The sequence below is a fragment of the Xyrauchen texanus genome, chromosome 29, assembly GCF_025860055.1.
Source record: "Xyrauchen texanus isolate HMW12.3.18 chromosome 29, RBS_HiC_50CHRs, whole genome shotgun sequence".
NCBI classification, from domain to species: domain Eukaryota; kingdom Metazoa; phylum Chordata; class Actinopteri; order Cypriniformes; family Catostomidae; genus Xyrauchen; species Xyrauchen texanus.
Genome location: NC_068304.1, coordinates 37,632,429 through 37,647,837, shown reverse-complemented (window position 1 = coordinate 37,647,837; position 15,409 = coordinate 37,632,429). Strand labels below are relative to the sequence as shown.

Sequence of the window (15,409 nt, the reverse complement as noted above, 5' to 3'; positions counted from 1 at the left end):
TTATCTGTCAAGTTTGTTTTATCTTCTGTAGGTCTGATCACTTAGAAAACTAATTGCACACCTTCACTCAATAAACTGCACAATTGGAGGTATCCTTCATGTCTGTAGCACAACAGTGCGAGATGAGTAACATGCTTTGGGTTTAATACTTAAGGTTAGGGATTTGTTTAAATTCCTAACCCTTTGTATGAACAATAGTAAAAAACATTATTTCTTTAGTAAATACTAACTTTCACAACCTGTTCCAGTTCTGTGCTTAACATCAGCTTTCTCTGACGTTTCCACACAGGAAATCGGGTGCCTCTCATTGGCGTTCTGCACTATCTATGGGTCTCACCCCTGGATTTCAGAGTGCCAAGATGAACAAGGAGAATGCACCTCGCAAAGTAAGTCACTCTAATATTTTATCAGACATCATCTTTTCTTTCTGGCTCAGTAATAAAGTCTTTGTCACTTCCTGTCTATCTGTATAAGATATCCAGTCTTAATCAGGCCGACTACTTCCAAAACCTTGGAAACAGCATCTAAAATAAAGTGCAATAGTGATTCCCCAGTGGTTTTTGGTGATAATGTGGTTTTTGAAATATGTTGTTTTGAGCAGCTCTCTCCAGGCAAGATGAAGATTAGAGTGTTGAAGGATGAGCCGGTGCCAGGTGGGTGGACTGGAATCTCAGATGTGTTTTGCTCGAGTCTTTTTTAAGCATTTTTTTTAGCACAAATGTATGTTTGAACGCTATAGTAAATTGTCCTACAAAGCAGAATTACAGTAACTGCCACCATTGAAACTAGGAAAAATTGCTTAAAAGTTTTTTGGTTGTCCAGCCGAATGTGGATTATGAAAGTCACACTTGTTTTCTCTAGCTGAGCATAGTTGAACAAAACCTGTCTGGGACAGGACAGATCATAGTCTTAGAGACCCGGTTTTGGTTATATCTCAATTTTGACAGAATAGTTACCATGTTTTTGCCTTACTGCATGCAGGAAATTCTTCAGTAGCAGTCCAAAACTTAGTAAGCTGCCTACCTAGGCAGCATTTTAAAGTATCAAAGGTGCGCTACAAACAGGTTTGTTCCTAACAATAGGCTTTATAAGGGGCTGTTTACACCAAAATATTTTCATCCATCTGTGCAGTTTTTCAGTTTAATTGAAATCTAAACTTTTACTAGGTTAAAAATATTCATCGTTGCCATGCCTCTCGCTGTTTTTTTTTTCAGCATCTCGCAAAGGAGGGCAGCGGTTTTTAGATGCGGTGTCAGGTTAAAAAGAACATCAACTTTTGAAAACGCATCACGAGACACCTGCATTCTGTTATATTCGTTGCGGTGCATCAACCTTTTTTAAGTGCAAAAACGCATTCAACCATATCTTGTTTTTGCCAAATTCTTAGGCATCATTGCATGTATCCTTCACAGATAAGACAATCATATTTGCGTTTTACGTGATGCACATAACTGACGGTTGAAAAAGTCGCTGCCTTTGTAGAATGCTCTAAGTAGTGTTTTGAAATATGTTTATTTATTTGTATATAAATGCAGTTGTTCAGAAGCCGGTGGTGGTGGAACCAGATAACAAGGCACAGGGCACTAACAGGAAGATCAGACTGAAGGGTAAAGTGTGTGGGCAATGTGAAGTTCAACTGGCCGGACTGGTGAGTCCTCATCCATTCCATCCTATAAAGCATCCTTGATTCTTTTACTTTAATTACGTCATTCACAGTGCTTCTTGAAATTGTAGCTCATTCCCTCATGAAAGGTGTTTAGTACACAGCCTTTTCCTTTTGTCTGCTTGTCTGTTTTTCAAATACGTTTTTGCTTCAAATCAAAGTTTGTAATGTTGTGATTCACCTCAGAGCTGGTTGGTTTGGTTCATCACTTAGAACTCTTTTATGAAGGATTTTATGAAATCCCAATGGCAAAAAGGAATGGGAATAATACTTCCAGTACAAAGACCGTTGAAAATGTGAGAGGGCACTGTTGCACACTTTTAAAAGTCAAGTTTAAAAACGACAATGGATGGTCGCTTTATTCATCAGTCAGAAGGTCTCTTCCTGTATAAGTAGGCAGTTCTTGTCCATAATAAGTGGATTGGACTTTATGCCGGTAGCCAAACGTTTGGCTCTGTGAGACTTCAGAACATGTCTATATGATTTGATGTACGATTCTGATTATTAAAAAAAGTCAAGCTTGGGCGTCTGTGGCTCAGGTGGTAGAGCGGATTGTCCACTAATCATAGGGTTGGCAGTTCGATTCCCGGACCACACGACTCCACATGCCGAAGTGTCATTCGGCAAGACACTGAACCCCAAGTTGCTTCCAATGGCAGGCTAGTGCCTTGCATGGCAGCTCTGCCGTCATTGGTGTGTGAATGTGTTTGTGAATGGGTGAATGAGATGCAGTGTAAAGCGCTTTGAATACCGCTAAGGTTAAAAAGGCGCTATATAAGTGCAGACCATTTACCATTCTACCATCAATAAGTAAAATAAACTGTTAATGCTTTCTTAAATCCCCATAAATATCCCCCTTATTCTGGAGTCATGACTGGCAGCAGTACATTGCACTGCATGAAAATACAGTAGCACACATGCATACCTGCGCACCAGCAGTATTTCTCAGCAGGGGAGGGGTGAACTGCAGGTCTGTAGCCTGGAAGCCCTCTTTAAAAAGCAGCTTGGGGAGAATGCCGCCTTGGAGCTGCGCTGCTGTTTGACACTGTGCTGGTGTAATTTATTTAAACAGTGGCATATTGAAATTATACCTTTTTTATGTCATCATTAAAGGAGTTGGTAATGGGCACAGCTGTTGAACCACAGGGCAGCACTGTATTTACCCCTCTCTTTATTCACTGTGTGTGTGTGTTTGTGTGGCTGTATTAAAGGAGACCCTGTCACCCATGGGAGATTTGGGGGTTTCATGCACTCCTAGAGTGTGTATGTGTGTTTGAAGGGCTATCTCTCAGTTATCTTGAGACAGACAGTCTTGAGAGTAAATGTACCTTAAGAATTTGCACACTGGCATTTGGCTGTCAAGGAAAGTGTGTTCAAGTAAATCTTGTGTGTGTGTGTGTGTGTGTCTGTTTCTGTGAATTTATGGATGTGTAGAGCCAAGAGCTCCTTAGGGTTCCCTCCGCATGCACACACACACACACACACACACACACACACACACACACACACACACACACACACACACACACACACACACACACACACACACACACACACACACACACACAGCCAAGAGCTCCTTAGGGTTCCCTCCGCATGCACACACACATACACACACAGGTTTGTTTCACTATATTAGTGAGGACGTCTCATAGACTTCCATTGATTTTATAGCAGGCTAAAGATATATTATATCGCCTAAACCTAACCCTAACAGAAACCTGTGCATCAGTAGATTTAAAGCTAAACATGATTTGGCTGATTTATGAGCCTTTTTTTTTTTACTAGTAAGGACCGCCTAAATGTCCTCACTAGTGGGTTTTCTACCAGTTTCACTATATTAGTGAGGACATTTTAAACAATGTGTCAGTCACAAGTATAAATAAAGCTACACACACGCACACATGCACACACACACACACACACACACACGCATGCACACATGCACACAACCCTAGAGGAACATTGGAGCTTCCTACTGGAACAAATTTTGCACTTAAAGCTCTGACTATGTTCAGAATGGACAACTATTTTACTGCTTATTGACTACTGTGCAATATTCACAGAATAGGAGGAACTGTTTCATTTTAAACATTAATAGATTACATTGTAGTACACAACTTCATTATGGGTTGTGCATGTTTACACAGGAATAACTGATGATGCACCATTGAATTGTAATTGTAATTGAAGAATAATGCAACAGGATGGAGTCAGTTATTCTGCTAATCCCACAGTTATCACACCTTAAGACATTGTTCAGTGTTTTATCTCAAGACCTTTGTGAGTGGAACTACTTTCTTCCACCACAGATTCAGCATCTTGTTTTGATACAGCCCAAGCCTCTGTTGCCAGTTCGAAAACGTCAAAATGATATGGAACCGTTATGTGGCCGAGACATGGAACTACTTCATAGCCGTGCGACAGCCATTGTCTGCAATCAGAATCATGTAATCCAGTTATGCGAGCATCACATCGCATCAAAAGTATATCTTTATCATTATCAATGATGCTGTCTTCACTAGAAGCCAACCGGGAAGCTAACTCACTCTCTATCTTCAAAAAACGGCTAAAAACACATCTTTTCCAAAAGCACTTAACCGGTCACTAAAAAAAATAAATAAAAAAAAAATAATTTACATTTCTTGTTGCACTTAAATCTGTTTTGTATACTATTATGATGATAGTGAAACTTTGTAATATGGCACTTTTTGTACCACTGTCTCCCTAAGATGATTCGCTGATGTTCTTCCTCTTTTGTAAGTCGCTTTGGATAAAAGCGTCTGCCAAATGAATAAATGTAAATGTAAATGTAGAAGCCTGATCCATTTTCCAATTTACGCGCTGGTGCAACTCCTGCAAACAAGACAAATAAACAGTTTAGAATGTTTGCTTCAACGCATCCTAAATACACGGCCTCATGCCGTTGCCGCTCACCATTTGTCTTGTTTTAAGCATAAATCTAACTCAATTTAATGAGGTTTATACTTACAATAAGGACATTTTTTTTTTAATAATATAAAAAAGTTTATATAAAAAGAGTTTATATAAATAAATATCTCTATATCATTTGGAATTCTGTGTCTCAAGCTAATTCATCTTTTAATGATGTTAAATATGTTTGCTGGAAAACAAGAAAATTATTTGGATTAAGAAAATGATTTTTGCTGTGCATCTCAATTTTTTTTTTATTATTTTGCATTTTCATCCAATGTCTGTGTAAAAACATATTTTTTCATTTTTTTGTTCAACTTAAGAAAGGAGATGCTGGGGGCTGTTCACAACAAACGTGATTTTGTGTGCGTCTGTTCTGTTTTCAGTTTTATTTTCCCGATATAAACATGCACTTGATGGATATCTTTGACTGTTATCCTGCTTTTTTCTGAAGCAATTATAAGTTAGCGAATTCGGATGTGTGTTCGGGCTTAACATTTTATGATACTGGTTGGTCGTGTCCCGCTCTTAGGTACAGACTGGCACTTACAGCCAGCGCATACCTCTAATAAAGAGGCCCCCCTCCGCTCCACAGCAACGATAAAAATGTTGCACTTTGACCATATTACGTTTGTCATATGACCTCATTATTTGCATTCTTTATTTTGTAAGTGGCATACAACTATTTTGTGTAAAAATAGTAAGCATGTTCTAGTGGATTATAGTTAAAAAATACTTTTTTCACACCAAAAGTGATAGTATCATTTTAAAAGACGTTAAATTAACTGCTGGAGTCATACAGATGACGTTTATGCTGACTATCTGTAATTTTTGGAGCTTCAAATATCAGATCACTGTCCACTTGCATTTTAAGGATCTATTGAGCTGAGATATTTTCAATTTTCTTCAAATGTGTTCTGCTGAATAAAGAAAGTCATACACACCTGGGATATCATGAGGGTGAGTAAATAATCAGAGCATTTTCATTTTTGGGTGAACTATCCCTTTAAATCATGCCTAATGTTTCTTCTGGTTCATTCATATTTGTGCTGTAATTGCTATTGCACATTTTGATACTGCACATTTTGGCAAATATACAAGGTCATTAGGATATTCTATGCATTCAGATAATTCCCATGGGCTTCTGTTCACACTATACATACTATATTACATAAATAATAATAGAGTAAGCTAGTATTCTCTGTCCTGAGAAACTCAAACTCTTCCAAGTATCCACCATACATTTCTCAAGTCAAAGTTCTGTATCATCACACAGAGGGAGAAGGCATGTAGACATTGGGCATGGTATAGTCTGCCGAGCCCTATAGTTCAGACTTAGCAAATCAAAACACCATTGAAGGGTGGATTCATTTACAAGTGGCTCTTTGGTTCTGTTTGATCATTACGACCATTCTTTATATTCCTGCACTTATGTCATCTGTCTTTCTACCCGTCTGTCCATCAAACAGGCACTCCTATCACCCTCTGAACTCATTTGCAATCGGTAACAAAATAATGAGCTCTCTAAAGATAGCGGCAATCCTATCTCTCAACTTTAATGTGTATAGTGTTGAGTTTAAAGGATGTACAATGTGCAAGATATTTAAATATTTATAGATGATATTAAAGTTTGTAATGTTGCTGTAAGTTTTCTGAGTTCATATAATTGTTTTTAAAGGAATATTCCAGGTTCAATACAAGTTGAGCGCAACAGCATTTGTGTCAAAATGTTGATTTTTGTTTTTTGGAGGGACGAGTCAAGAGAAATTAGACCTTATGCCACAAATTGTGTCGATTGAGCTTAACTTGTATTGAACCCGGAACATTTCTTTAACAGTGGTGTCCAAAAGTTTTATTTAAAACTGGAAATAAACTAAAAGTTTTAGGAGTTTGAAAAATGTAAAACAAAGAAATATTACAATGTAGTGCCAGTAATTAAACAAGTGCATTCGTGACTTTGTGAAAGTTCATGTCTGCCTGAGGACATGTTATCATTAAAGCAGAAGTGTGAAATACCATCTTTGCACATTTGTTCAATTTTAACTTTCTATTGAAATTGTTCTGAGGATAGAAGAACATTTAATGACACAAAACTGTATTCAATTAGAAAAAGGCAAAATTGAAAAATGTTCACTTGCATTTCACTCAGACTTTTGCTCCCCACTATCTTTTTCAGATGTGTTCGGAATGTGGAGAGGACTACTGCGTTGGCTGCTTCGTCAGATTCCACCAGAAGGGGGCACTAAAGCGCCATCGCATGATCCCTGTACAGGTGAGGAGGTGTTCTGACATCCCTCGTCCATCCCACGCTAACCTACATAACCACACACACACACACACACACACACACACACACACACACACACACACACACACACACCTACGGATGCCTGCAGCAGCAACAGAGTGGAACCGTTGCCACATGCTACCAAACAGATTCTGACTTCCTCAATTCCGTTTCTCAGGACACAAAGTGTCTGGTCACCATTAGTGGGCAATCTGCTCACTTTAAACCAACTTTGATAACACACACCTGTTCCTGGGTTAGAGAGCTGCCACACAAAAACACACTCTCACACATCCTGAGGACAGCAGATGTGTTCACACCCACATGCTCGCCGCATCAACTAGAGTTTGTTTTGAAGACTTGAGCGGCTACATGGTGAGGTGTTTGATTGAAGCCTTTATCAACTGGTCAATACATCCGTCATCTTGCTGGTTCAGACCATCGGTGATGGAGGAAAGGGGGCTGTAGGGAGCGTTATAGTCCGACGCATACTCCACAGATTTTCTTTGGTCTTCCCTACTGAAAAGACCAACTTAGACCAGCATGAATTGTCATACAGTGGAATTCAATGGTTAACGTTTGGCCTTCTATGTCATTTTGTGTTCCATGAAAGAAAGAACGTCATACTCATTTGAAACAACATAAGGATGATTAAATGGCACAATGTTTATGTGGGGTTTAATCTCCCTTTAATTTGAAAAAAAAAATCCCCTCTCTGATATTTCTCCTATAGACTTTACTAAGAATTTTCTTAAAGGGATAGTTCACCCAAAAATTAAAACTCTCTAATCAGTTACTCACTCACATCTCATGTCATCCCAGATGTGTATGAGTTTCTTTCTTCTGCAGAACACAAATTATAATTTTTTAGAAGAATATCTCAGCTCTGTAGGTACATACAATGCAGTGCGTTATAGTGCAATGGGTGCCAAAATTTGAATGCACCACAAAGCACATAAAGGCATCATAAAAGTAATTCATAGCACTCCAGTGTTTAAATCTATATTTTCTGAAGTGATATGATAGGTGTGGATGAGAAACAGATCAATGTTTTTTTTTGCTTGAAATTCTTCTCGCTGCCCAGTTGGGGGTGGTATGCATGAAGAATATAAATCACCAAAAACACAAGAAGATGAATGTGAAAGTGATCTGTTTCTCACCCACACCTATCAAATACTTCTGGAGACAATAATTTAACCACTGGAGTCTTAAAGATTACTTTTATGCTGACATTTTGGCACCCGTTCACTTTGTATGGACCAAAAGAATTGAGAAATTTTTCAAATATTTTAATTTGTGTTCATCAGAAGGAAGAAAGTCACATGCATCTGGGATGGCATAAGGGTAAGAAAATGAAAAGAGAATTTTCATTTTTGGGTGAACTATTCCTTTAAAGGTTAAGTGTGTTATTTCTGTTCCACTAGCTTTACCAAAAGGATTTGCAAACATAATCCACCACCTGTCATTCCTGTTTCAAACTCATGCCACTGGATGAGCCAAAGTTGTTATATTGAGACCAGTTGGGATACTCAAACATACAGAGCACACTTTTCAGTGAAATTGTACTGCGAATAGCATGCCACGAATAGTCGCCTCTGCACATTTAACTTAGAAACTTAGGATGGAAGAAAGTATTTTAACATCAATATAACTCGAGTTCCTCCTTCAATGTAAGTCTATTGGATTTTTCATCTGCATGATTTGTGGTATAACTAATTTGTTCAAATTCCTTTCCCTAAGTATGAGCAATGGTAATATGTAATGTAATGGTCTGCAATTATTTAGCGCCTCTTTAACCTAAGTTGTTACCAAAGCATACTGTGTCCCATTCACCCATTCACACTCACACTCATACACCAATGACGGCACTTGCCTTAGCAAGTACCACAAATAAGCATTTTTTCTCCTTCTACACAGATGTATGCTCATTCAGTCACTTTTACACTTAAGGGATTTTTACATTTTCGCCCAAACAGGTCTGTTTTTTTAAGGTTAACGCTCTATAAAGTTTTAAATCAACTTAACCAACCTCACTGCCCTAAATCTGACACATAAACCTAGCCGATAATGTCATAAAAGCAAATGTGAGGTGAAAAACGCAAATGCTGAAGCATTTTGTGATGCTTCTATGACACTTTCGGCTCAAGTGTTGACTCGCGCACACTCTCTTCAGTACCCAGATCCTTTGCATCGCAGGTGCAATGTACTATCAGTTGAGCTACCGTGTGATTTATTCACACTTGAACAAGCTTGTAAATGTAGTTGGTTATGTTGGTTACAAGTCATGCGCTATATAGTAAAAGTGATTTGGATGTCATAGATAGCATTGTACTAGGAAAAGAGCGAAGAGTATGTTTTTATGAACTGATAATTTGCTGTTTTGCTTGTAATTTGTGCGAAAGAGAATAAAACTTATTCCGCGATACAACTGCCGCGATACATACAACGAGCCACATAAAACTAATTTAGCAAAAATGTACGAAGAGGAATGTGTTTCTGTTTCAACCAGGTTGAAAATAGTATGAATCCTATAGCTGCAATTGGTACATTTTATCCTAGAAAAGACAATAAAATATCTCCCAAACAGTCCAGTCCACATTTGTGCATAGGTCTCTGGTGCTTAGTTGTACTGGTCCGTCGTAACTTCAACCTCAGGGTCAGTCAGACTGTGTTGAAACCACTGGGAGAAATCAGCTATGACCGTCATTGCAAGCTCTGCTCCAACCCCAGGGCATACAGAAAACATACACCTCACCATGACCCTATATGGTCAGCATCACTCCACTTATGTGTATAAATATGTTTGTACATGAGTATGTGTGTATGTGATAATGTGGACCGGAGTGTGTAAGGGCTCTCCAGTTAATGCACACTACATGTATGCTGGCAAGGTGTGGAGGTTGCTTTATCCTTGGAAAAGATGACCTTGTGGGAGACCTATGTAAGCTTATGTAATCTGTCCTCATGTTTTTATCCAGCTACGAGGCACTATGCACTGTATGCAATACATGTGCAACACAAAGCTTCCTTCTCAGCCCTGTGTGATGCTCAGCATTGCTGCATTCTGGCAAACATTAAAATAGTTACACAAACACAAGCAAACAAGCCCAGATGGAGGAGAAATAAAAAAACCAGCCTCTGTTAGCCCTGATCTAAAACCTAGTGAGCTGCCTCTCTGCCTAGTGCCTAAATAGGCAGCGGCCTGCTAAGGAGCTGCACATGCTGAACGTATCATCGAAGTGATGTTACAAAAAAGTGGCACTTCCGCGCGAGATGGTTAAAAAAAAAAAAAAAAGCGGCACTTCCGCGCGAGATGGTTAAAACAAAAGCGAGGACCGGCACATCAGCCAAAGTTTGTCAATGTTTAAATAAAAAAAATAAAATAGGAAAAAATAGCGCAGACAGGCACAAATTCTTGTATCGCTCTGCGATTTTTACTAAATTTCAACTCAAATCAACATTTCCTTTTAATTTTTTGGCAAGTACACATGTAATAAGCAGGATAATGAACAGTCAGATGGTAAGTTTTGCAATATATAATTAAAAAAAATAAAATAAAAAAATAAATAAATAGGCTTGAAGCAGAGGTTCAGTGCAGCCGTTTCTGGAGACTCCGCTCTCTCTTTCTTCTCACAATATAATGTAATTTCATTGCAACTCAAATCAATATTTTATGTCCTTTTAATTACTTATTAAATGTCAGCCAGTCATTATTGAAAAAGGAAAGAAAAAAACCTTCAGGGTGATGTATAACCTATTAAAGAATACTACCACACTTAAATGTAAAAATACATGTGGGGAGATTCACGAAAACGTCTTAGTGATGACTCTTCATTGAACCATTCAAATGTACCGGCTCACTAAGATGTGTTAGAATTTCCAGTGTTAGTTAACACTAGTTAACATATTGCTGATGACGCAATACTGTAATAATCAGAAGTATATATAAAGTATACACAGTATATAGCACACAAAAATATTTGAGAAAATAGTTCGTTTTTAAGTGTATGAAACTATTTTTTAGATACATTATCAGTATTGATTAAGCGTATTTAAAATAAACATGTCTGCCTTAAAGGAATATTCCTGGATCAATACAAGTTAAAGGTATCGCTAACAGCACCTTTTCAAGCTTTTCAAGCATTCCAAGTATAAATCTGGGTTCTAGTGAGGCACTAACAATGGAAGTCAATGGGGCTAATCCCTAAACATTAAAACACTCACTGTTTCAAAAGTAAAGCCACAAGACGTAAAAAAATATGTGTGTTAACATGATTTTAGTGTGATAAAAATACTTTCTAACCTTGTCTTTGTAAAGTCATGATCCATTTTACAACTTTGTTGCCAAGACGATGTAATGTCAACAAACCCTGAAATCCAAAAATGACTGTAAAAATTATTATTTAAACAACTATACAGCTCAAATAATACATGTGTTTTAACTGAAGAATTAATGCTTATTTGTAAGTTTTTACAAACTTTTCAACCCTTCAAAAATTGGCCCCATTCACTTCCATTGTAAGTGCCTCACTGTAACCCAGATATTTTGTAATTTTTTTAATTAAAAGTAGAGACGAGTCTAAATACATTTTTGTGGTACTCAACATTATGCCACATTGAGCTTAACATGTATTAAACCCGGAATATTCCTTTAATGCCTTAAAATACTACCTATGGAGGTTGCTAACAAGGGCTTGGATCAGTGAAAGAAGAAGAAGAAGAAAAAAAATAAAAATAGACACAACTTTGCACTCTGCTTAAAGGGAAGATGCAGCCTTGGCAGGGAAACAAGAATCGCATTAGAAAAACACTCAGTTCTGATGCAGATCTGTGCTTCCTAATCCTGTTTAATTTGTCTCCATGGGGGGATAAAGGGAACAAATATTTATGTTATTGTCCTCGAGTTTGTTCTTTGGAATCTTACTTTGTCTTCTTTTTTGTCCTTCCTGCATTTGATTCACTTGCTTTTGTTTCTGTTTTAAAAATGCCCACAACTACTTTCCCCTTTAACAGTTTCCTGTTGATTCAAACATTAACTGTCAATAAGCATCGATAAACTAATTCATTGCATTAATGATGGATCTAGTTGGAGCATGTAATAAAAATGTATTAACAAAGATAGTCCAGGTCTTATCTGGTGTGGTAAGAGAGAGCAGATATCAAGAGCATCTCGTCATTTTTCAGCGGTCGTTTCCACCGTAATGGCAAACAACAATGTTATCTTAAGGACATGATGTCATAAAGAGGAATTAGTTGACTAGCTACCGGTTATTAGGTGAATTACGTGATATAATCAAGCGTTTCTTCAGGGCCATTATTCATTTTCTCTTTGATGATGTTTGTAGCAATCAGTAATGAAAAGAGCAATTACCTGGTGTGAATGCGATTGAGTGTTTTCTGGCTGATATTTGAATTAATCTCTCTTGTTCAAAACAATTCAAGCTCTATGGAGAGTATCAATGATATGTTGTCGATTACCACAAATTTTGTATTTAATTTATTTTTATAGTAGGGTTAGCTTAATGCTAACATTTTAGCTTCTGTACAAAACCAGATCTTGTACATTGTACCTCTAGTACCTTTCAATTTAACAGAAATTAACTAAATTTGTACCAGTAAATGGTGCAAATCTACAGTAGTTTACAGGTATGCAGTTACAATAGAGGATTATGGGGCATTACGGAGGGTTTAAAGCAGAAATGTGCAGCAAAAGTGCTTATAATAATTCTTCTGTACAAAAATATTAATTTATATTTTTTTAATGGTGGAATTACTGTTTTGGCATACTGACTATTAGGAGTTGAAAGCTTGTATATAACTTTGCACAGACAAGGTTTGCGAGCAGTTTTATCACTCTAGTCTCATGTTAACATACAGAATATAATGTTTAAGTCAGCTAGCTATACTTTCAAAACAGTGTTCATAAATAAAGTGTAATGTTTATTCCAGTGCATTCCCTTGCCCCATAGACTTCCATTGTTACTGTATTACTGTAAGCACGAATTTAGCTTGTTTTTACAAACTGACAAATACAATTATTTTCTGTGGTAAGAAATGCTCTCCATAGAGCTTAACAGGTTTTGAACCCATAGCATTACTTTACAGTTTAGTATAAATGCTTGACCCATTGTGTGTGCGTTCCTTCTATGGAATTATTCAATTAGCCATATTATTAACAGGATACAGTAAATGTGTGCACCTTTAATGGAACGGTGTGATTGAAATCTATGGTTTTTGTGCTGTAACCAGGCAGAGCTCCAGACCCCTGTCAGCACTCGGGATGTGTTGGATCGCCTCCAGCAGCAGGTAACAGGCGAGGAGAGCCAACCAACTCAAGGTGCTGCCCACAAATCCACTGATGAAAGAGAAGCCATGGAGCAGAGACCAGCGGCCAAGAACATATTGCCCATGTCTGATAACCTAACAGACCACACACAGGTGAGTCACTGTCATGTAGAGTGGTAGATCAAAGTCATTTTTAAAGATGCCAGTCCATTTGGTGGCCATCTTAGTTGCTATAAAAATGAATTTGTTATCTAAAAACATAAGACATTAATAGCTAGTATTTTCCAAATTACATCCATTATAGGCGCTCACTACACTGTCTGAATGTGCAGCTTAAAGGTGTAAAATAAATGTAGTGTTGTGAGGTAAGTGAGGACCCAAAAGCGATATAACAGAAAGCAGTCTTTAATGAAGTTCAAAATTAGATCACTACAAAACACAAAGTCTTCTCCTTGAGAGGCGAAATGGTTAACATAAACAATCCAAGCAGCGGATCGAAGAATGAAGGGAGCAGTCCTCAGCGCTCCTTAGCGGGCCTCCCTTAGGGCGGCTGCCGGGCTTGCAGTGTGACGCCGACAGGCTGTGGATTCCCCTGGGGTTGGCAGGGATAGAGGGAGAGCGTAGGCACCAGACCTCTAGCAGCGAGGGGCTAACTGAATAGAACACAAATCCAGGTGGTTAACGGAGAGAGGGGTGCAGAGGAGCGGGAACAAATACAGGACAGGACTGGACAGCGACAATTCTGACGGTAGACAGAAACAGCGTGTAGCGTTCTCTAGTGAGACTCAGACAATGAAGGCAGAGAAAGCAGGGAAAGAAGTAGAGCGCTAATCAGCGGGAAAACGGAATCAGGTGGGGAAGAATTAGACGAAGAATTAGGGGAGACGAGAGACAGCTGGGGAGCGAGGGAAAAGGAGAGAAGTAACAAAAGAGGGCCAATAGATGGCATGAGAGTAGAAGGAAAGAACAAGAGCAAAACATACGATATGACAGGACAAGACATGACAGTACTCCCTCAGCGAGCGTCTCCTGGCGCTTCGAGGAGGAAACCTGGCGGTTCCGGAGGAAATCATCAATCAGCTGAACGGTCCAGAACGCCCCGAGAGGGAACCCAACTTCTCCTCGGGACCGTATCCCTCCCAATCGACCAGAAACTGATGACCACGGCCCCGGGACGCATGTCTAGAATCTTGCGGACCCTGTAGATGGGAGCCCTCAACGTGAACGGGGGAAGAGGGACGAGTGGGAGCGCGGGCAGCGGGCTTGACACAGGAGACGTGGAAAACCGGGTGAACACGGCGAAGATAGCGGGGAGAAGAAGTCGCATCACGAACGGGATTAATGACCTGAGAAATACGGAACGGACCGATGAAGCGTGGGGTCAGTTTACGAGGGGCGGACCTAAGGGAAGGTTGAGGGTGGAGAGCCACACCCTTTGACCGCGGCAGTATCTGGGACTCTTGGATCTACGCTTATTAGCAGCTTTAACTGTCTGGGTTCTAAAACGGCGCAGGGTCGAACTAACACTCCGCCAAGTGCGTTCGCAACGTTGGACTAAAGCTTGAGCGGAGGGAACGCTGGAGTCGGCGAAGTTGCGACGTGAACAGCGGAGGTTGATAACCAAGGCAACACTGAAAGGGGACAGACCGGTAGCGGACGACGGAAGGGAGTTATGGGCGTATTCGGCCCAGGGAGGTGCTCAGCCCAGGACGCTGGGTTGCGGAAGGAGAGGCTGCGCAGAATGCGCCCAACAGTCTGATTGGCCCGCTCGGCTTGACCGTTAGACTGAGGGTGGAAGCCGGACGAGAGACTGACGGACGCCCCAATCAAGCTGACAAAACTCTCTCCAAAATAGAGACGTGAACTGCGGACCCCTGTCTGAGACGATGTCGGACGGGAGACCGTGAATGCGAAAGACATTCTCGACAACAATTTGTGCCGTCTCCTTGGCGGAGGGAGTTTAGCGAGGGGAATGAAATGGGCCGCCTTGGAGAAACGATCAATAACTGTGAGAATAACAGTCTTACCAGCCGACGAAGGAAGGCCAGTGATGAAGTCTAGGGCTGATATGGGACCATGGTCGCGAGGGGATGGGAAGTGGTCTAAGGAGACCGCCGGGGGAGTTACCGGACTTAGTCTGAGCGCAGATGGGGCAAGCTGCTATGAAACGCCGCAGTATCACGCTCTCGAGTGGGCCACCAAAAGCGCTGGCTGAATGGACGCGAAGCGTGCCCCGGACG

The 15,409-nt window shown here is 39.8% G+C and overlaps 1 protein-coding gene across 2 annotated transcripts in view; it reads left to right on the top strand.

Moving 5' to 3' along the window:
• Nucleotides 1-15,409, top strand: part of LOC127622687 (uncharacterized) — a 59,812-nt gene that overhangs the window by 12,075 nt on the left and 32,328 nt on the right. The window contains exons 4-8 of one of the 2 annotated variants that reach the window (XM_052096715.1): nt 290-374; nt 599-653; nt 1,536-1,648; nt 6,774-6,869; nt 13,134-13,322. In XM_052096715.1, the coding sequence (XP_051952675.1) occupies nt 290-374; nt 599-653; nt 1,536-1,648; nt 6,774-6,869; nt 13,134-13,322 (538 nt within the window). Of the gene's footprint in view, nt 1-289; nt 387-598; nt 654-1,535; nt 1,649-6,773; nt 6,870-13,133; nt 13,323-15,409 lie in introns of both variants that reach the window. The other variant, XM_052096716.1, reaches the window with a different exon arrangement.